This window comes from Scyliorhinus canicula, chromosome 19 (genome assembly GCF_902713615.1).
Source record: "Scyliorhinus canicula chromosome 19, sScyCan1.1, whole genome shotgun sequence".
Lineage (NCBI taxonomy): Eukaryota > Metazoa > Chordata > Chondrichthyes > Carcharhiniformes > Scyliorhinidae > Scyliorhinus > Scyliorhinus canicula.
The window spans coordinates 65,119,260-65,142,053 of record NC_052164.1 but is presented as its reverse complement, the minus strand read 5'-3'; the positions used below and the strand labels follow the sequence as shown (position 1 = coordinate 65,142,053).

Here is a 22,794-nt window from a genome sequence, read left to right as displayed (position 1 = left end):
AAGTACCCGAGCGGCAACGACCGCCAAGTATCCCCTGGTTCTAGTTCGAGTCCAGCTTTTCTTCCTGGACAAAGGCCCACGCCTCCTCCGGGGACTCGAAATAGTGGTGCTGGTCCTTGTAGGTCACCCACAAGCGCGCTGGCTGCAGCATCCCGAATCTGATTCTCTTGGCATGCAGCACCGCCTTCGTCCGGTTGAACCGGGCCCGCCGCTTTGCCACCTCCGCACTCCAGTCCTGAAAGATCCTCACCGTCGAGTTCTCCCATTTGCTGCTCCTCTCTCTCTTGGCCCACCTCAGCACCCTCTCCCGGTCACTGAATCGCTGGAACCGAACCAGCACCGCCCTCGGGGGTTTGTTTGCTCTTGGCTTCCTGGCCATTACTCTGTAGGCCTCCTCCAATTCCAGGGGCGAAGGGACGGCCCCTGCGCCCATCAGTGAGCCCAGCATTTCTGCCACATACCCCTGGAGGTCCGACCCCTCCAGCCCTTCTGCCAGGCCCAGGATCCTCAGGTTTTTCCGCCTCATGCGGGTATCCATCTCCTCCAATCGGTTTTGCCATCTCAGGTGGAGTGCCTCGTGCACCTCCACCTTTCCCACGAGGACCGTGGCCTCCTCCTCCCTCACAGTCATCTCCTGCTGCAGCTCCCGAATTGACGCCTCCTGGGTCGCCTGTGCCCCCATCAGCCTGGTGGTCGTCGCGTTCATCGACTCCAGCAGCTCCACTTTCAGCTCCGTGAAGAAGCGCAGGAGAACAGCCTGCTGCTCCTCCGCCCATTTCCTCCAGTCCTCGGGTGCGCCGCCGGCCGCCATTTTGGATTTCTTCCCCCGCTTTTTTCGGGGAGCTGCTGCCGCTTTTTTTCCTGCCCCACTTCGGGTGACGACCATAAATTATTCGGGGCTCACCTCTGGGAACCTTCCCCCACCGGGAATTGCCGTTCCAGCGCCGTTAGGGGCCCTCCAATCGGCCCGAAAACACCTTCCTAACAGGAGCAGCCAAACGTGCGACTTAGCTGGTCATAGCCGCAACCGGAAGTCCGCCCCAGCAAACTCAACGAGCCCCCAGACGCCCTATCCCGAGGTACATGTGCCAGAGCACAAGTAGACAGACTCCGGGCCCTGCACAACAGCCTTTGTCACCCGTGAGTCACACGGTTGTACCATTTTGTCAAGGCTCACAATCTGCCCTACTGCTCCTGGTGAAGGCCTCCCGCCCCTTTGAACACCTCAGCATAGATTTCAAAGGGCCCTTCCCCTCCACCGACCGAAACACGTATTTTCTCAGTGTGGTCGATGAGTACTCCAGATTCCCCTTCGCAGTCCCATGCCCCGATATGAGGTCTGCCACCGTCATCAAAGCCCTAAACACTGTCTTCGCTCTGATCGGTTCCCTGCCTAAGTCCACAGCGACAAGGGATCCTCATTAATGAGCGATGAGCTGCGTCAGTTCCTGTTTGGCAGGGGTATCGCCTCCAGCAGGACGACCAGCTATAACCCTTCGGGAAACGGACAGGTAGAGAGGGAGAACGGGACGTTATGGAGTGCTCTACGGTCCAGGAACCTCCCAGCCTCTCTCTGGCAGGAGGTCCTCCCTGCTGCACTCCACTCCATTCGGTCACTGCTGTGCACCACCACCAACAACACACCCCATGAACGGCTTTTTGCCTTCCCCAGGAAGTCCACATCCAGGGTGTCGCTCCCAACTTGGCTCGCAGTTCCAGGACCAGTCCTGCTCCGTAGGCACTTCCAACTCCACAAGGCGGACCCGTTGGTGGAGAGGATGCAATTTCTCCATGCAAACCTCCAGTATGCCTACGTGGCGTATCCCGACGGCCGCCAGGATACTGTCTCCCTCAGGGACCTGGCACCAGCAGGTTCCACACACACACACACACCCCTCTGGCCCGGCGCCACCCTCCCCTCCCCCGGCGCTCCCAGCATTAACCCCACCAGGATCATCCGTCCTTCCCCTGCCCACGCCTGAGGATGAAGAGGTTTTCCCGCATGCTCCCGGAGTCACCGAACATCACGCCAGCATCGACATCGCCGCCACCACTACGTTGCTCCCTGCGGAACGTGAAGGCACCGGACCGGTTAAATCTCTAACTGGTCAACCGGACTTCAAAAGACATTTTTTTTTCTGCTCAAATACTGTAAATATAAATTCATTGCTGTATAGAGTTCTCCACCACCCCCGCCGGACTCAATTTTAATGGGGTGAAAGTGGTAAACCACTGTTACACCTTTATTAGGTGATGTAAGGACCTCTACTACAGGTTCGCCGGTAGCCCCTGCCTGCTGGCTCCGCCCAGTAGGCAGAGTATAAATATGCGTGTCATCCATTCAGCAACCATTTTGCCAGCTGCAGTGGGAGGCCACACATCTTAGAGCAATAAAGCCTCAGTTATATCCATCTCTAGTCTTTGTTCAATTCCCATCACAATGCCCATTCTTCCCCGCCATCTGTTTGACACTGAGCACTGTTCAGTAAATTTATGCAGAGCATCGGCCTTTAATATCGGAGAAACAAACAGCCCTAGAACCTTCTAGAATCTCTGTGATCCTCCAAGTCTACTCCCTTTTCCCACTTCTTTCCCCCCACTATTGAAGGCTTTGTGTTAAAAGCTGCCTCGGCCCTAAGATCTGGGATTCAGTCTCTAAGTCTCTTCCCTCCCCCACCCCTCACTTGCTCCACTTAAGACATTCTTTAAATCCCAACTCTTTGACCAGACTTCTGGCAGCCTGTCCTAATGTCTGATTCTTCAGATTGGTGTCAATGTTTTTTGTCTGATCACACTTCTGTGAAATGGATGGTGATGATTTGCTATGTTAAAAGTGCTACATAAATGCAGAATGTTGGTTCCCAAGCTTTAACTGGTGATTGTTTTCAAGTTACTAATACCTCCATTCAACTGACAGTAACATCCACCAATGCATCGAGCATTCACTCCACTGGTATCCACAGCAATCATTTCCACGCTTCCGGAGAATGAACTGCTGCTGCTCTTGAACAATGAGAAATTGGGAAATTCTCTGATAAAAATGGTTTAGGTTTCCAAAGACCCCAGATGCCCACATTGTTTTTTTTTCCATTGGACGGTCAGGGATTGTTTGCAATCAACATTCGACAGATTTCACCTCTGCTTCATCCTATTAATGAATAAGTTTAGGCATCGAGTTTCCAGCACTTTAGTACTTTATTATCGGGGCAGCAGGGTAGCATGGTGGTTAGCATAAATGCTTCACAGCTCCAGGGTCCTAGGTTCGATTCCCGGCTGGGTCACTGTCTGTGTGGAGTCTGCACGTCCTCCCCCTGTGTGCGTGGGTTTCCTCCGGGTGCTCCGGTTTCCTCCCACAGTCCAAAGATGTGCGGGTTAGGTGGATTGGCCATGCTAAATTGCCCGTAGTGTCCTAATAAAAAAAAAGTAAGGTTAAGGGGGGGGGTTGTTGGGTTACAGGTGTAGGGTGGATACGTGGGTTTAAGTAGGGTGATCATGGCTCGGCACAACATTGAGGGCCGAAGGGCCTGTTCTGTGCTGTACTGTTCTAAAAAAAAAATTACAAAAACACAAGACACAGAACTTACAAACAGACAGCCCATTGGATGAGCATCGGACACCCTGAGCTTAACACTGGATATCTTTCTTCCAAGGTTCCCACAGCTCACTGAGACACACCAATATTTACACACTAACCTGACAAGCTACCGTCTCCACGATTGTTTGTGTATCAAACTAGAGGAAAGAGAATGAATTAAAGACACTTTGATGGGTTAAAAAGAAAAAGACACAATTCGCATTTATATAATGCCTGTTACAGCCTTTGGACACCACATATCACTTTACAGCTGTCGAAGTATAGTCACTGTTGCAATATTGGAAACACGTCACCCAATTAATGTTTAACAAGCTTCCAAAACCAACAACATGATAGACACTGGTTAACCTGTTTTATGAATGATGTTGGTTGAGAATTTAACGTTGGGCGGGAAAATGCCTCCTGCTCTTCTCCAGGATAGTTCCTCCTGCTCTCTCCAGGATAGTTCCTCCTGCTCTTCTCCAGGATAGTTCCTCCTGCTCTTCTCCAGGATAGTTCCTCCTGCTCTCTCCAGGATAGTTCCTCCTGCTCTTCTCCAGGATAGTTCCTCCTGCTGTTCTCCAGGATAGTTCCTCCTGCTGTTCTCCAGGATAGTTCCTCCTGCTGTTCTCCAGGATAGTTCCTCCTGCTGTTCTCCAGGATAGTTCCTCCTGCTGTTCTCCAGGATAGTTCCTCCTGCTGTTTTCCAGGATAATTCCTCCTGCTGTTCTCCAGGATAGTTCCTCCTCCTCTTCTCCAGGATAGTTCCTCCTGCTCTCTCCAGGATAGTTCCTCCTGCTCTCTCCAGGATAGTTCCTCCTGCTCTTCTCCAGGATAGTTCCTCCTGCTGTTCTCCAGGATAGTTCCTCCTGCTCTTCTCCAGGATAGTTCCTCCTGCTCTTCTCCAGGATAGTTCCTCCTGCTCTTCTCCAAGATAGTTCCTCCTGCTGTTCTCCAGGATAGTTCCTCCTGCTCTTCTCCAGGATAGTTCCTCCTGCTCTTCTCCAGGATAGTTCCTCCTGCTCTTCTTCAGGATAGTTCCTCCTGCTCTTCTCCAGGATAGTTCCTCCTGCTCTTCTTCAGGATAGTTCCTCCTGCTCTTCTTCAGGATAGTTCATGGTTTACTTCCATGTTACAGATAATAGCTCCAAATACTCGCTCTGTACTAGCAACATTGGAGCAGCTGTAGACCATTCGGCCCATCGAGGCTGTTCTGCCATGTTATATGATCACGACTGATCATCGACCAATGTCTTTCTCTCCCACTATTCCCATATTTGTTGTTGTCATTGGTACTGAGAAATGTATCAATCTCTGCTTTCCGCATTCTCAAAGACGGAGCTTCCACAGCCCTCTGGGATAGAAAATTCCAAAGATTCATAACCTTCTGTATAAAGACATTTTTCCTCAACTTGGTCCTTACCCCTTATTTTGAAATTGTGTCTCCTGGTTCTAGAAACCCCAAACAGGGGAAACAACCTACCATCATCTACCTTCCTGTTCCTTTCAGTATTTTGTACATTTCAATTAGATCACCTCTCATTCTTCAAAATCGTAAAGGATACGGGCCCAGTTTCACCAATCTCTCTTCATAGGATAGTCCTGCCATGCTGGGAACAATGCTGGTGAGCCTTTGTTATAACCCCCTCTATGGTATTAATATCCTTTCTAAGGTAATAGGACCAAAACTGCACACAGCACTCCAAGTGCCACCAAATCAAGATTCTATACAATACTGACCCTCTAGCCATCCAGCACTCAGTCAGCACTAACCGTTCAAGAATGCAGTGCTCCCTCTGTACTGACCCTTTGAAGCTGCAGCAGTACAAACTTTCCAATAGTGCAGAACTCTTTCAGTACTGACCCTCCAATAATGCAGTACTCACTCAGTTCTGAACCATCAACAGCATTATCTCATGTTGCAGCAGCACAGTGTTGACTCAGTGCTGACCTCCGACCATGCAGCACTTTCTCAATACTGCCCCTCTGATAATGCAGCATTGCCTTGGGACTGCCCCTCCGGTAGTATAGTGCTTCTGCAGAACTTGCTCTCCGACAATACAGCACTACCTAATGAATGACTCTCCATTAATCCAATTCACCCTCCATATTCCCCTCGGACAATGTGGTGCTCCCTCAGTATTACACTGGAGGACTGGAGTTCCTTCTTCCAGATCATTAATTTATATTGTGAATAGTTGTAGTCCCTATACCGACTCCTGTGGAACACCACTCGTCACCATCTGCCATCCTGAAAAGGACTCCTTTATCATCATTCTCTGCCTTCTACCAGTCAGCCAATCCTCTATCCATGCCAGTATCTTGCCCCTATTAATCATGGAACATAGAACATTGCAGCAAGGTACAGGCCCTTCAGCCCTCGATGTTGCGCCGACCTGTGAAACCCCTCTAAAGCCCATCTACACTATTCCCTTATCATCCATATGTCTATCCAATTTGAATGTGTTTAGTGTTGGCGAGTCCACTACTGTTGCAGGCAGGGCATTCCACGCCCTTACTACTCTCTGAGTAAAGAACCTACCTCTGACATCTGTCGTATATCTATCTCCCCTCAATTTAAAGCTATGTCCCCTCGTGCTAGACATCACCATCCGAGGAAAAAGGCTCTCACTGTCCACCCTACCTAATTCTCTGATCATCCTGTATGCCTCAATTAAGTCACCTCTTAACCTTCTTCTCTCTAACGAAAACAGCCTTAAGTCCCTCAGCCTTTCCTCATAAGATCTTCCCTCCATACCAGGAAACATCCTGGTAAATCTCCTCTGCACCCTTTCCAATGCTTCCACATCCTTCCTACAATGCGGCGACCAGAACTGCACGCAATACTCCAAATGCGGCCGCACCAGAGTTTTATATTGGGAAAACTAAAGTCATTGCTTTTGATCCCCACTCTAAATTCCAATTCGTAGCTAATCTAACCCTTTCTGTGGCCTGAAATAGGCAGAGATCTGAGATTAAACCAGTGCTCACATCCTTGGTGTCTCACTTAATCCAGAGTTGAGCTTCCAAACTTCCTGCCATGACTAGATGACTTATTTCCATCTCCAGTACATTGGCTGACCACCCCATCTCAGCCTTATCTCCTCCTGAAGCCCTTCATTCATGCCTCCATTGTCCATAGACTGGACTATTCCAACACACTCCTGGCTGATATCCCACATTCTGCCCTCCAAAACCCTGAGATTATCCAAAGCTCTGCTGCCCATGTCTTAACTCACAGCAAGTTCCATTCTCTCTCCAATTCCCCCCTTCCTCATTAATCTACACTGGCCCTGTTCCGAGCACTGGGAAACACCCAGCTAAATACGCTCGTCACAAGGCTCCATTCCAATTTGATTAGATCACGCCTATCATTTCTTCACTATAGTGGCTGTTCTTTTTGCTGCTCAGACCTAAGCTCTGGAATTCCCTCCCAATCCCTCGCATCTCTTTATCTCATTTCCTCCTTAAGGCATACATTAAAAACATCTCTGGCCAAGCTTCTGGTCATATGATCTCATGTGTCCTCATGTGGCTCGGTGTCATATTTTGTTTTTTTAATGCCTCTGTGAAGTGCTTTCTGATGTTTCATTATGCTGAAAACCCAATAGGTAATAGGTTGTTGTTGGAGGTGTTGTTGTGTTGCACTGTTGTGGCAGCTAACCAGTACAAAGGAGGTAAATCACGCACAAAATCAGAAAGCATTTGCACAATTTGCTTTATACCTCAACACAGAAAGTTTGAAGTCGGCAAGCGTGTGAGTATACACATTGAGATCAGATGACCAATGATGGTATCTGTTACTCATTTTAATTTTGTATTTAAAAACTTAATTAGCCATCCCTGAATTCCCATTTAGTCACAAGAGGCTAGTGGCTAATGTACATTGCTCCAAAACCTAGAGAATTGGATTGGCTTGGAGAATATATATAGACTGACAAACCAGGTGCAACCACAGAGAGAATTAGATTGAAATAGTTGGCATGCTCTGTGTGGTGAATGTGATTCACACTATATATAGTTGCCAATATCACTCCATGTATATATATGTTCGCTATCTACCCATTGTAAGTGCAGTTGCACTATCTGACCACCAGGGGGAGTCGCTCTGGGAGTACTCGTGAGTTTGTACTGGGCTCCTCCCTTGGCTCCGCCCAGGACTCCTCCCCCTGGGACCGATGTATAAAGATCAGTGCCTTAGAGCCAGCCTGCCAGTTCACCTGAAGTTCAACGACGAATAGGCTGGCTCTATTGTAAGTGTATTAAAGCCTCTGTTCAGATCCAACTACAACTAGCATACTCCAAGGGGAGAATTTGCCAGTTTAACAAGCTTTCTCATGAGTGCTGTTTTGCAATGCTCAGTCACGATATTTACTAATCCTGCTTTAATCAAAATGTTTATCTCATCAGGTTAAAGTGTAAACGATGTGTTATTGTTGGCAATGGGAACACCCTGAGGAACAGTTCCATCGGGCAAACAATCAATGAATACGATGTTGTTATTCGGTGAGTGATGTGCAGCTGCTGATTGAAAAATATAATTTTGGTGTCAACCGAGTCTCAGACATTTTACTCTTACTGCTGGGTCATCATTTAAACTGATAGTGAATGAGGAACTCCCACAATGTAGCACTCCCTCAGTTCTGCACTGTTGTACTAAGCTTAATTTTTATGCCCAGCCTGGTGTGGAACTGGGCTGGTTTAGCTCACTGAGCTAAATCCCTGGTTTTTAAAGCAGACTAAGCAGGCCAGCAGCCTGGTTCGATTCCCGTACCAGCCTCCCCGGACAGGCGCCGGAATGTGGCGACTAGGGTCTTTTCACAGTAACTTCATTGAAGCCTACTCGTGACAAGCGATTTTCATTTCATTCATTACAACGTTCTGACTCAGTGGCAAAGTTGTTACCAATGGGCCACAGTTGATAAAACAAGCTGAACAAATTGGGCTCCAAATTGGTTGCCACTGAAATTGCAACTAAAATATATATGAGTCTTTCCAGAGTAACTTTATCATTTGCTATTAATTGTTTTTCTTTAAAACCAGTCTGCCTTTAACAAAAACTATCATAATTTGATTAGAAATAATGAAAAGAATAACTTTTGTCTTGTGCCGTGATATATACGTTCCATTGACCGACCTGACTTTCTCTTTCTGTCTGGCTATCTCCTTCCATTTCCATCGTTCAATGGAACATCTTTGATTTTGGGAACCCTGAAATTTGGCTTTGACTGCCACTCCACTCAATGATTGGGACTGTGACATTGATTAATTGGTTTTAATCAATGACTCTGACTCACTCTGCTCTACTGGTGGTTTCTGTGATGTTGACAAATATTCAGTTTCTTTTTAATTTTCATTTTATTTTGGAATTTCAGTTTGGAGTTTCTGAGGAATATGAGCTATAGGAGGTTTATCATGTTCTCCCTTTGTGAGATTTCCCTTTCAATCAAATTATCTACATGACGCTAAAATAGAATCTCTCTCTAATCTTCACCAGTTATGTGAATGTCCAACAATCCAATTATACCTCTATCACATTGGTGGCTTGTAATTATGACAGCACAGTGGCATGTGATTAGGACTGTTGCCTCACAGCGCCAGGGACCATGGTTCGATTCTGTCCTTTGGCAACTGTGTGGATAGATAGATAGAACAGTACAGCACAGAACAGGCCCTTCGGCCCTCGATGTTGTGCTGAGCAATGATCACCCTACTCAAACCCACGTATCCACCCTATACCCATAACCCAACAACCTCCCCCCCCCAACACCCCCCCCCCCCCCCCAACCTTACTTTTTAGGACACTACGGGCAATTTGGCATGGCCAATCCACCTAACACGCACATCTTTGGACTGTGGGAGGAAACCGGAGCACCCGGAGGAAACCCACGCACACACGGGGAGGACGTGTAGACTCCGCACAGACAGTGACCCAGCCGGGAATCGAACCTGGGACCCTGGAGCTGTGAAGCATTTATGCTAACCACCATGCTACCGTGCTGCCCAAGAGTTTGTGCATGTGGAGTTTGTACATTCTCCCTGTGTTTGTGTGGGTTTCCTCCAGGTGCTGCAGCTTCCTCCCACAGTCCGACAATGTACAGGTTAGATGGATTGGCCATGCTAACGTGCTTCTTAGTGTCTAAAGATGTGCAGGTTAGGTGGATTGGCCATGATCAATGTGCAGTGTTACAGGGATGTGTGATGGAAAGTGGGGTTAGGTAGAGTGCTTTTTCGGAAGGTCGGTCCAGACTCGACGGGCCAAATGGTTCTTCTGCACTGTAGGGATTCTATGACCTTTTAAAAAAATTTTTTTTTTAGAATATCCACTTATTTTTTTCTACTTAAGGGGCAATTTAGCATGGCCAATCCACTTACCCCGCACATAGATCATAGAACAGTACAGCACAGAACAGGCCCTTCGGCCCTCGATGTTGTGCCGAGCAATGATTACCCTACTTAAACCCACGTAACCCGTAACCCAACAATCCCCCCATTAACCTTACACTACGGGCAATTTTAGCATGGCCAATCCACCTAACCCGCACATCTTTGGACTGTGGGAGGAAACCGGAGCACCCGGAGGAAACCCACGCACACACGGGGAGGACGTGCAGACTCCACACAGACAGTGACCCAGCCGGGAATCGAACCTGGGACCCTGGAGCTGTGAAGCATTGATGCTAACCACCATGCTACCGTGAGGCCCCTTATCTTTTGGGTTGTGGGGGTGAGATCCACGTAGACACGGGCTGGATGTGCAAATTCACACAAATAGTACCTGACGCCGGGATCAAGCCCGGGTCCTCTGTGCCATAAGGCAGCAGTGCCAACCACTGTGCCACCCTGATTCTGTGACCTTCTGACGAGCATTAAACTCTCTATGTCTCATGCCTCTTGTATTGTGACTCATTGTCACTTAGTTTTGCTTCTCTTAATTTACTATTTCTTTAAAAATATTTTTATTGAGCATTTTACATTTATATCCCAAATTCACGGGGCCAAGCAAAACCAACTCATATATCAACAAAAGAAGAAGTTCCAACTGATGACTGTAACAATAGCCCCCTCTAAATGAAAATACTTCTCTTGCAACCTTTACATTACCAGACTTACCCAAAACACAAATTTACAGTGGTTTATCTACAGTGCGGTTCAGGTATTAATTTGACAGCAAACCAGTCTCTTGCAGTTTTCCTCCCTTCTGCCTGTCCCCCATGTTCTTCCTGGGTGCTTTTGTTCCCCCCTTCCCCCTCCCGAGCCCTACCCCTGCTTTCTCTCTCCCTTGCTACGTGACTTGTTCTGTGTACCCTCCCCCTCCACGACACCAAGTTTACTTTATTGGTTGCTAGCTATGAACAGGTCTTGAAGCAAGATGGTGAATGGCTTTCACGTCTTGTGAACGCCTTCTTCCATCGCACAGATGGTGAACTTTATTTTCTCCAACCTGAGAAATTCCGCCAGGTTGGACAACCAGTCTGCAACCTTGGGTGGTGCTACTAATTGCCTACTGAGCAGGAATCTCTGGCGGGCGATCAGGGAGGCAAAGGGTAGGGCGTCCGACTGCCACAAGTGGGCAGGGCTCCATCCTCACTCACAACCGTTGACAAGGCCTCAAAGAAGGATGTCCAGTACCCGACAAGTCTGAGGCACGACCAGAGAAACGAGAGTGTGGTTGGCTGGGCCTCCCTAGCATTTGCATTTGTCCTCCATCTCGGGGAAGAACCTGCTCATTCGTGTTCTCATTAGATGCGCCCCGTGCATCCAGAGTCCTCCCCCTAACACCCTGTACAGTTCTTCCTCCCACTTCTTCTTTGTGACATCCATACTTGTCCGAAAGTTCCCCTCCCCGAGGTTGTCCACACCTAGTATCTAGTAGTGACTGTCCAGTATCTGAGGTACATAGTATTTTCCTTGCGGAGGAAGATTTTGACCTGTATGCGCCTCAGGTTGTTCTATCTCGGGAGTTGAACCTTCTCCATGAGTTCCCCCAGGGTCACTACTCTACCGTCCGTGTATATGTCCATAACCGTCAATGTCCCCTCGTCCTATCTCCACTTCTTGAGTGAACCAGATAGGGGCCATGGTGGATATTTCTGTTAGTCGAAGTGTTGCCTCATTTGATTCCACATTTGGAGCGTGGTTACTACCACTGGGCTTTTTGAGTATCTGTCCGGGGGATGGGAATGCGGTTTTGGCGAGCACTCAAACGGATGTCGCTGCACAAGGAACATTCCTCCATCCTCACCCACTCTGCTCCCAGTTCCTTGATCCATTCTGGTACTCCTTCTGTGGTGGCCGCCCGTGGCAGAGTAGGAGGTTCAGGAGAACTAGGCCTCCCACATTTTTCCTCCTTTCTAATCCTCCAGGTCCCCCCCCCCCCCCCCCCCCCCCAAACAAACACCACGATTAACTTATCATTTGAAAACAGTTGTGCAGATTGGGGAGGGATCTGAACAGGAAGAGGCATCTGGGCAGCATGTTCATTTTTATCATCTGCATTCTCCCTGCAACAGAGAGTGGGTGTGGGTCCCACCTCTGCAGGTCCTTTTATCTTTCTCCACCTAGACTTGTCAGGTTCCACTTGTGGATCCATGACCAGTCATGGGCTACTTAGATCCCTAGGTTGTGGAATTTGGTCTGGACCAGTTTGGATGGCAGTCCCCCTAGCTCTGCTCCTTCCTCCTGTGGGTTCACAGGGAAACTTTCTCTCTTACTCAGGTTTGTAACCTGAGAAGGCTCCGAACTCCTTCAGGAGTTTCATTATTCCTTCCATGCTGGCCAGGGGGTTCGAGATGTAGAGGAGCAGGTCACCTGTGGAGTGAAACTCTGCTCTCTGACACCCCTTTAGATACATCTCCACCCCTTTGCTGCTTTGAGTGCGATTGCCAGTGGCTCAATTGCCAGAGCAAACAGCGGCGAGAACAGTGAGCATCCCTGCCTCGTGTCTCTGTGCAGCCGGAAGTACCGGAGTTGGTGCTGTTTGTCCGTATGCTCGCCACGGGAGTGCTGTACAGTAGTTCCACCCAGGAGATGAACCCTGACCCAAACCCAAATCGCTTCAGTATCTCTATGAGGTGCTTCGATTTGATTCTGTCGAAGGCCTTTTCTACATCCAGGGAGATGATCACTACTGGTCTTTTCTCTCCGGACGGGGTCATGATCATGTTCAGCAGGCACCTGATCTCTTATTTTACTATTGACGTCAGGCTTAAGCAAACCGAATATTGTTCGAGTAACACGTTTAAACATTACCAGGCCACCTGTACACTGTGAGGCGATTTGATAAGAGAACAATTTGTTCAGCTTAATGGGAGAGAGGTCCACTGCAACCAGAACATATCTCTTACTGCCGTTTCCATGAATGTGACCTCATTGTAGGTTCCCTTTACTGTCAGCTTATTGACTTTGCTCAAAATCTTCGCCAGTATCTCAGTATTCTTTAGGTCTCCGATGAAAGGATCTCCAAGCCTGATTTCTAAGTTCACATGAACACATGCTGAATACTCTACTCCCTGACGCAAATGGCCTTCTGTTTAAGTGGGAGGGGGAATTGTCCGGATGGGCACTGGCTGATCGGTACAACGCAAGATCATGGGCGGGATTCTCTGACCCCCCGCCGGGTCGGCGAATCGCCGGGGAGTGGGGTCGTGAATCCTGCCCCCGCCGGCTGCTGAATTCTCCGGCACTGGGGATTTAGCGGGGACGGGAATCGCGCCACGCCGGTGGGGGGCCATTGGCAGTGGCCCCTCGGCGATCCTCCGGCCCGCAATGGGCCGAGTGGCCGCCCGTTTTCAGCCAGCCCCGCCGGCATATGTTCCGAAAGGTACTTACCGGTGGGACCTGGCTCCATGGGTGGCCTCTGGGGTCCTTGGGGGGGGGGGGGGGGGGCGGGGATCTGGCCCTGGGGGGGTGCACCTGTGGTGGCCTGGCCTGCAATCGAAGCCCACTGATCCGCGGGCGGGCCTGTGCCGTGAGGGCGCTCTATTCCTTCGCGCCGGCTGGTGTAACGGTCTGCGATGGCCGGCGTGGAGATGAACCCCCCCCCATGCGCATGCACTGGGATGACGCCAGCACACACTGGCGCTCCCACACATGCACCAACTCGCGCCAGCCGGTGTAGGCCCTTCGGCGCTGGTTGGTGTGGCGCCAAGCCTCTTCCGCGCCAGCCGGCGTGGCGCAAACCACTCCGGCACTGGCCTAGCCCCTGAAGGTGCGGAGAATTCCGCACCTTCGGGCGGCCCGACGCCGGAGTAGTTTGGCCACTCCTTCGCGCCGGAGTTGCCCGCCCCGCCGGTTTCCGAAGAATTGCGCCCCATATCAATCTCACTGTGTGACTGAAAGAGCTGAGCAGCAAGAGACGATAATCTGAATGTAAATGTGTCAGGTTCCCGAATCAGAGACAACAAGGACTTATAATGAAAAGTATTTTGTTCACTAGCTTTGCAGGTACTTGCGATTTGTGCTCTGCCCGCGCGCGCTCCAGGGGATAACTTCCACGCTCCCATCATCACATGACCATTCGGTCAACGCTGAATATACTAACACATCTCGCTGTGCCAGGGCTCTGGTCTCACCAACTCTGACATTGGCTGCTTTCTGTCTTCCTGACATGATCAGCTGCGGGTAACACATTTCCTGTGGGTTTTAGGCTGACATCCTCAGGGAGTGATAGTGCTGCTGTAGTGCGACTGTTATCACCAAATTATTTACCCCCCTACTCCACTGGCACCTTTTCCTCCTTTGATTATCTTACCTTACCCCATACTTCTTTCCCATCCTTTGAGCTCCTCATCTCTGTCACCCACCATGCTAAATTTCTCACTGAGATTCTTTGCTGCTTTCTTCCCCCAATCACTGTACTGAGCGACTTCTCATCTTGCTGCTTTTAATCCCCATCTTAATTCATCATTCTTTCTGTCCTCTGATTTCGCTCCCCCACTCCTAATCATGATTACCCCCTTGACCTTACCATCTCTGGTGGTCTGCCTATTGGCATTATGTCAATCACAGCTAAGACCATCTCTGATCACTTCCTTCTTTTACTCTCCACTCGCATTCCTTTCCTCCCTCCCAATCCCTTTTCCTCCTGTGTCTGCCCTGAAGGAAACTCTCCCAAAAATCACTCAAAAAAATGGTTCTTTCATAAGTTCAACTATCCACTCTTTGGCCCTCCATTCGCCGTTACATTTTGCAGATACCATGGGCGCGATTCTCTGAGAGGCCCAACGCCGTCGTGAAACCTGGAGAGGCTCACGACAGCGTCGGAAGCCTCTCCCGGCCCCCTATTCTCCCCTCCCCGGGGGGATAGGCGGGCCGTGTCGGGCAACTCAGCCGAGGGGCCTTGACGCTGGTGTCAAGGCCCGGCGCGCCGAAAAAGACACGGCTGACACGCCTAATGACGTCAGCCGTGCATGAGCAGGTTGGACAGCGCCAACCCGCGCATGCGCGGTTGCCGTCTTTCCCCTCAGCAGCCCCACAAGACATGGCGGCTTGATCTTGCGGGGCGGCGGAGGGGAAATAGTGCGTCCGATTTGGACGCCGGCCCGACGATCGGTGGGCACCGATCGCAGGCCTGTCCCCTCCCGAGCACAGTCGTGGTGCTCTTGCTCCAAAAGGCCCCCTAGAAGCCCCAAATGGGCATCTGCCGCCTGTTTCACGATGGCAGCGACCAGGTGTGGTTGCCGCCGTCGTGAAACGGTCGTGAACGGCAGGCCGCTCGGCCCATCGGGGTCGGAGAATCGCCGGTCGCCGTGAAAAACGGCGGCCCGTGATTCTCCGCGGGTTTTGCGCCACGCCATTTTGGGGGTGTGGGAGAATGGCGGGAGGTGCGGGAGCTCACCTCCCGCTATTCTCCCACCCATCGTGGGAGCGGAAAACCCCGCCCCATTTTCTCAATCACATTCTTGTCTCCACTCTTACTCTCTCCCACGCTGGTTATTCCCTTGGTGTTGTGCTTATCCCCATCCCTTAATCCCAATGGTTTTGACATAAACATTGATGGCAGGCAGTTTAGCTCTTCACTACCTTCTCTGGCTGGAGGTTCTGCCAGGCCTTGCTGCCTTGGGGTGGCAATGGCGTTGTTGTATTGTTTCTGGATGTGCAATTCAGAGCCAGGCTCTGGAGACCCGGGTTCGAATCTTGCCAGGGCAGATGGTGAAATTTGAATTCAATAACAAAATGTGGAATGAAAAGTCTAAAGATGATGATGAAGCCACTGTTGTAAACACACCATCTGATTCATTAGTGCCCTTTAGGGAAGGAAATCTGCCGTCCTTACCTGGTCTGCCCTACATGTGACTCCAGATCCACTACCACTGTGGTTGACTCTTAAATGACCTCTGGAATGGCAATAAATGCTTTGCCCAGCCATCAACGCCCATATCCCATGAACGAATAAATAAAAATCGATCAAAACTGTTTCCCCTTCCAGGATTGACCTCGTACAAACAATCTTCTTGAACCCCTTTCTCCTCCCTCCTCCACTCCATACCTTGAATAACAAGTGGGAAGACCTCATGGACTTTTTGTTACTAAAACTGAGATCATCTGTTCAGATGCCTCTGCTGTTTCCTTCCTTTTCCCCTAGCCCACCATGTCAAACAAGGTTTCCCCCTGTGCTCACGCTGAGTTTGTATCCTTCTCAACTTCCCCTTATTATCTCCCCTCATGTCCTCTCTGAGCTCATGGGCTGGATTTTATGTTCCCCCAGCTGGATGTTTCTCAGCAGTGCACTATTAGATGGCGGCATGATTCTCTACTCCCGCCACTTATCAAAGATTTTCCATGGAATCCATCCCACATCACTGGGAAACCTATGGGTGAGGGTGCACTGCCAACTGGAAATGAAAATCCCAACGGCTGGAGAATTCCAGTCCATGTTATCCATAAGATTCAGTTCCTGCCCCTTAAATCTATTTCCACCAAACTGCTGACCACCCCCCGTCTTATATTAGCAATTCCTTTTCTCATTTATTGTCTCCTCTCCTTCAAATTTGCAGTCAGCACACTCCTCTCCAAAAAAACCTATCTTTAACTCTCTCTCCTTGTGGCGTATAAGATGATGAGGGGGAATAGATAGAGTGGGCGTTCAGCAACTTTTTCCTCGGGTGGATGTAGCTGTTACAAGGGGGCATAACTATAAGGTTCATGGTGGAAGATATAGGAGGGATGTCAGAGGTAGGTTCTTTACTCAGAGAGTGGTTGGGGCGTGAAATGCATTCCCAGCTGTGGTGGTGGAGTTGGACACTTTAGGAACTTTCAAGAGGTTATTGGATAGGCATATGGAGTGCACTAGAATGATTGGGAGTAGGTTGATTTGATCTTAGTTTCAGACTAGTTCGGCACAACATCGTGGGCCGAAGGGCCTGTACTCTGCTGTACAGTTCTATGTTCAATCTACCGTACCATCTGACCTCAGGGACAGTCTTTGTGGAGTTTGCATATTCTCCTTGTGTCTGAGTGGGTTTCCTCTGGATGCTCCGGTTTCCTCCCACAATCCAAAGATATTTTGGTTAGGTGGATTGACCATGCTAAATTTCCCCTTAGCGTGGGGTTGCAGGAATAGGACAGGGGACTGGGCCTAGGTAGGATGGTCTTTCGAAGGGTCGGTTCAGATTCGATGGGCCGAATGGCGTCCCTCTGCACTGTAGGGATTCTATGATTCCTCATAGGATGGACATAGTGGAGTTCAGCCAAGCACCCCTCTTCCGGTTGACATCTTTTAGGCAAAAGAAATGAAATGAAATGAAAATCGCCAATGTTATTCTTCAGAACTCCACCCTTACAGGCATTCCAATGCAATCTTAATTTCTATTAAAATGCTCTCTCTATTCCTAGGTTAAACAATGCTCCAGTGAGAGGCTATGAAAAGGATGTTGGCAACAAAACAACTCTGAGGATATTTTACCCGGAATCAGCAACTGAAGATCCCACCGTTGAAAACAACCTCGACACGCTCTTTGTGCTTGTACCATTTAAGACAGTTGATGTCCGTTGGTTAAAGGCGATTGTGTACAATGAAACAAAAGTAGGTATCCTGGATTGGAACGGTAATGATTCCCATGGGCCATATCCAGAGACAGAGACATTCGGAATTACTCTGTGGTGCTTCTGCTCTGCTGTGCTCATGAAGTGATTAAGAGTTGGATCCAAACATTGGCCCTCGAAAACCCTCACTGGATTTTCTTAAGTGCCTCAGTTGCTGCATCATGAAATGGAGGGGGTGAATGTACACCCACTTATGCAATGAGATGTTGACTCAGTCGCATTGGTTATTGGAGACCAGGTAACACCCAGAGGAAGTTTGGAGGGTAAATCAAATAAAGAAATTGGAACAAAGGAACTAACAGGAAGGACCCTTACGTACTTAGAATATGAAACATTTCGGCAAGGACGATACAAAACACACATCCATTCACCCTTCCTTTCCTACTACATACGGTTCCCCCCAATTCTTACTTCTGCCACTTATCAGCACTCAAAACTCATGATAATGCATCCGCGACAATATTGTCCTGTCCGGGAATATGCAGTACGTTGAAAGGTAGCAACAATAAACTCCAAAAGAACAATCTTGTGTTCCGAGTTTAACATTTTCCCGCCAATGTAAAGAGATTATGGTTTTGCTAATTATCAGGCTGGACATAAACTTTAGAATGCTGAAAGGCAAATAGCAATGCTAAGGCATCCTTCTCAATGGTGGAGCACGTTCTTTGGCACATATTTAGTTTCTTTGAAAAGTATCCCACCGGACTCTCGATTCCTGACTCATCATCCTGTAGTAACACTGTCGCCACCCCAACTCACTGGCAACCATGGCCATTTTAAATTGTTTTGAAAAATTAAGGCGACCAACACTGGTTCTCTTACCAATATGGCCCTCATTTTCTCAAAAGTTGTTTGGCAATCTGCGAATTATACCATTTTTGTTTGTTTCTGTCATAAATTAGTGAAAGATACTGCAATGGCACTAAAGTTGGATACGCATTTTCCATAGACCCCACAAATGCCGAGGAACTTCTTTAATCCTCCGTTTTGTTCTGGAGAAGGGGAAATTGTGTAATACCTTTACCTTGGCTCTTCTGGGTATCACTCATCCCTGTCCCTCAACAGATAGGTCACATTTGCTTTGGCAAACTTGTGTTTGGCCAAATTGATGACTAAATCGACCAACTGCAGTTGTTTAAATAACTCCTCCATGGCAGCACGGTGGCGCAGTGGGTTAGCCCTGCTGCCTCACGGCGGCAAGGTCTCCCAGGTTCGATCCCAGCTCTGGGTCACTGTCTGTGTGGAATTTGCACATTCTCCCCGTGTTTGTGTGGGTTTCGCCCCTACAGCCCAAAGATGTGCAGGGTAGGTGGATTGGTCATGCTAAATTGCCCCTTAATTGGAAAAAATTAATTTGGTACTCTAAATTTATAAAACAAAAAAATAACTTCTCCAATTGTCCTGCCTGCCCCTTCTATGTGTCATTGTAAACTACCATGTCATCCAAATAGACCACGCCGTTGGGCACCCTAGGCAGCACTTGATGTATGGGGTGTTCAAATGTAGCTGGTATGTTTTTAAACCTGAATGACATTACTTTACACTGATACAATCCACTTGGAGTCACAGAGGCAGATATCTCTCTCGCCCTGGTATTTAAAGGAAACTGCCAATGCCCCTTTAATAAATCAGTTTATGAAAGGCATGAGGCACTGCCTATCTTATCATTTCAGTCCTCCAACCTGGGTATGCATTTTGGTGATGGCATTGACCATGGGTAGTTTATACAGGACCGGGCTCTCCCATCTGGCTGAGGTACTAACCGACCGGCGAACTCCAGTTACTCTTACGTGGCTCAATTAAATGATCCTCCAACATGTATTGCGTTTCTGCTTCTCTCTGAGATAGTATCTGTAGGTTCAGTTGGTGTGGATGCTGTTTGAACATTTCCACCATGTTTGGTTAATGTAGAGCACCCTGGTGATTCCCTCCAAATCTTCTTATGCTTTTGCAATATCCTTATGAGATCTTTACATTGCTCTTCTTTGAAGTGTGCAAACTCTAACTGTTGTAGTATTACCGTATTTGCTCGTCGTACCACAGGAGGATCACTCTGTAAATTTTCATCGTCTTACCCTACCTCACTCTTACCATCTCTGTCCACTTTCACAACTCCTACCACCTGTACACTGGTTCCTTACGATTTTCTTGCCTACGACGTTATTTCTCCAACATATTAAGGTTGCAAAATCGGTCCTTGTTCCTGCAGTCTGGAGTATCTATCAGATGAGTCACCTTAATCGCCCACCTAATTCCCTTGTAGGGGCTGCTGAATTTTGATTTCAGATATTCATCCTGCAAAGGCAACAATATCAGTGCCTCATCTCCAGTTTGAAATGTTCTGGACCTGGCATGTTTGTCTGCTCACACTTTTGTTCTGGCTCCCGAAACCCTTGAATGCTCCTGGGCTACCAGACAAGCTCCTGTGAGTCTTTCCTGAAATGTGGACCACATAATCCAACATCGAGGATTTGTCTTTTTGTTTTAGAAACTTCTCTTGCATCAACTTTAATGGATCCCTTGCTTAATGGCCCAAAACCAATTCAAATGCGCTAAATCCGGTAGATTTGTTTGGAGAATCCCTGTGGCAAATAGTAAAAAATCCAATCCCATGTCCCAATCTCTTGAACATTTATGGCAATAGGCCATAATCATGATTTTGAGCACCCGATGATATCTTTCCAAAGCTTTGTGAGTTTGTGGATGAAAGGCAGTTGACATTATTTGCTTGACACCGGAACAACGAATTATGTCCTGGAAAATTTTAGGCATAAAGTTAGAACCCTGGTGAGGTTGTACTTCAAAGGATATGGTATTGATTGTGAAGAACTGCCTTAACTTTTCCGGAACTTGCTTAGCTGTAATTCCGGAACATGGTTGGTCATATCTATGACGTAAGAATGTATTGATGCCCTGCCTTTGTTTTAGGCAATGGTCCTATACAATCTATCAATAGCTGACTGAATTCATCTTCAAACACTGCTATGTGTATCAAAGGTTTAGGTCTAATCACATGTTGTGATTTACCTATTACCTGACAGATATGACATAGAATCATAGAATTAACAGTGCAGAAAGAGGCCATTTAACCCATCGGGTCTGCACCGGTCCTTGGAAAGAGCGCCCCACTTAAGCCAACAACTGCACCCAATCCCCATAGCCCAGTAACCCCACCTCACCTTTTTAGATACTAAGGGCAATTTAGCATGGCCAATCCATAGTGGCACCCGTAGTACTTTCCTACGATATTTGGGTGGTACTCATGTCTGATTCCTCGTCCACAGGTCCATGAGGATGTCTCCACTTCCTCATCACAGCTCCATTCTTAATAAAATAAAATTCTGGGGCAGCACGGTGGCTCAGTAGGTTAGCACTGCAGTCTCACGGCGCTGAGGTCCCAGGTTCGATCCCGGCTCTGGGTCACTGTCCGTGTGGAGTTTGCACATTCTCCCCGTGTTTGCGTGGGTTTCGCCCCCACAACCCAAAGATGTGCAAGGTAGGTGGATTGAACACGCTAAATTGCCCTTTAATTGGAAAAAATTAATTGGGTACTCTAAATTTAAAAAAAAAAAAAATTCTGGCATTCTCTCAGACTGAAGCTCTGTGACAGTTGACTCTATGTATATCTGAATTTGCCCTTGGGCCTCAATTAATGAAGTTCTACCAAGTACTTCTTCGGAATTATCCTCATCCTTAAATCCTCAAATGGAAATCCTCATTCCCATCACAAACTCTCAGATATTTCCATCACAAACTCACACAGACATTTCCATCACAAACTCACACAGACATTTCCATCACAACCTCACACAGACATTTCCATCACACCCTCACAGACATTTCCATCACACACTCACACAGACATTTCCATCAAACACTCACACAGACATTTCCATCACACACTCACACAGACAATTCCATCAAACACTCACAGACATTTCCATCACACAATCACACAGACATTTCCATGAAACACTCACACAGACATTTCCATCACACACTCACACAGACAATTCCATCAAACACTCACAGACATTTCCATCACACACTCACAGACATTTCCATCACACACTCACACAGACATTTCCATCACACACACACAGATATTTCCATCACAAACTCACCCAGACATTTCCATCACACACACACACACACAGACATTTCCATCACAAACTCACACAGACATTTCCGTCAAACATTCACACAGACATTTCCATCACACACTCTCAGACATTTCCATCACAAACTCACACAGACATTTCCATGAAACAGTCACACAGACATTTCCATCACCAGTTCACACAGACATTTCCATTACAAACTCACACAGACATTTCCATCAAACACTCACAGACATTTCCATCACACACTCACACAGACATTTCATTTACAAACTCACACAGACATTTCCGTCAAACATTCACACAGACATTTCCATCACACACTCACACAGACATGTCCATCACGCACTCACACAGACATGTCCATCACACACTCACACAGACATTTCCATCACAAGTTCACACAGACATTTCAATGAAACAATCACACAGACATTTCCATCACAAAGTCACACAGACATTTCCATCACACACTCACACAGACATTTCCATCACAAACTCACACAGACATTTCCATCACACACTCACACAGACATTTCCATCACAAAGTCACACAGACATTTCCATCACACACTCACACAGACATTTCCATCACAAAGTCACACAGACATTTCCATCACACACTCACACAGACATTTCCATCACAAAGTCGCACAGACATTTCCATGAAACAGTCAAACAGACATTTCCATCACAAACCCACAGACATTTCCATTACAAACTCACATAAACATTTCCATCACACACTCACACAGACATTTCCATCACACACTCACACAGACATTTCCATCACACACTCACACAGACATTTCCATCACAAAGTCACACAGACATTTCCATCACACACTCACACAGACATTTCCATCAAACACTCACACAGACATTTTGTCACAAACTCACACAGATATTTCCATCAAACACACTCACAGACATTTGCATCAAAAAATCTCACTGACATTTCCATCAACAGACATTTCCATTACAAACATTCCATCACAAACTCACACAGACGTATCCATCAAACACTCAGACATTTTCATCACACACTCACAC

The 22,794-nt window shown here is 47.9% G+C and overlaps 1 protein-coding gene across 1 annotated transcript in view; it reads left to right on the top strand.

Moving 5' to 3' along the window:
• Positions 1–22,794, top strand: part of LOC119954013 — a 149,766-nt gene that overhangs the window by 62,600 nt on the left and 64,372 nt on the right. The window contains exons 8-9 of the mRNA XM_038778790.1: positions 7,985–8,080; positions 17,411–17,600. Coding sequence (XP_038634718.1) covers positions 7,985–8,080; positions 17,411–17,600 — 286 coding nt within the window. The remainder of the gene's footprint in view (positions 1–7,984; positions 8,081–17,410; positions 17,601–22,794) is intronic.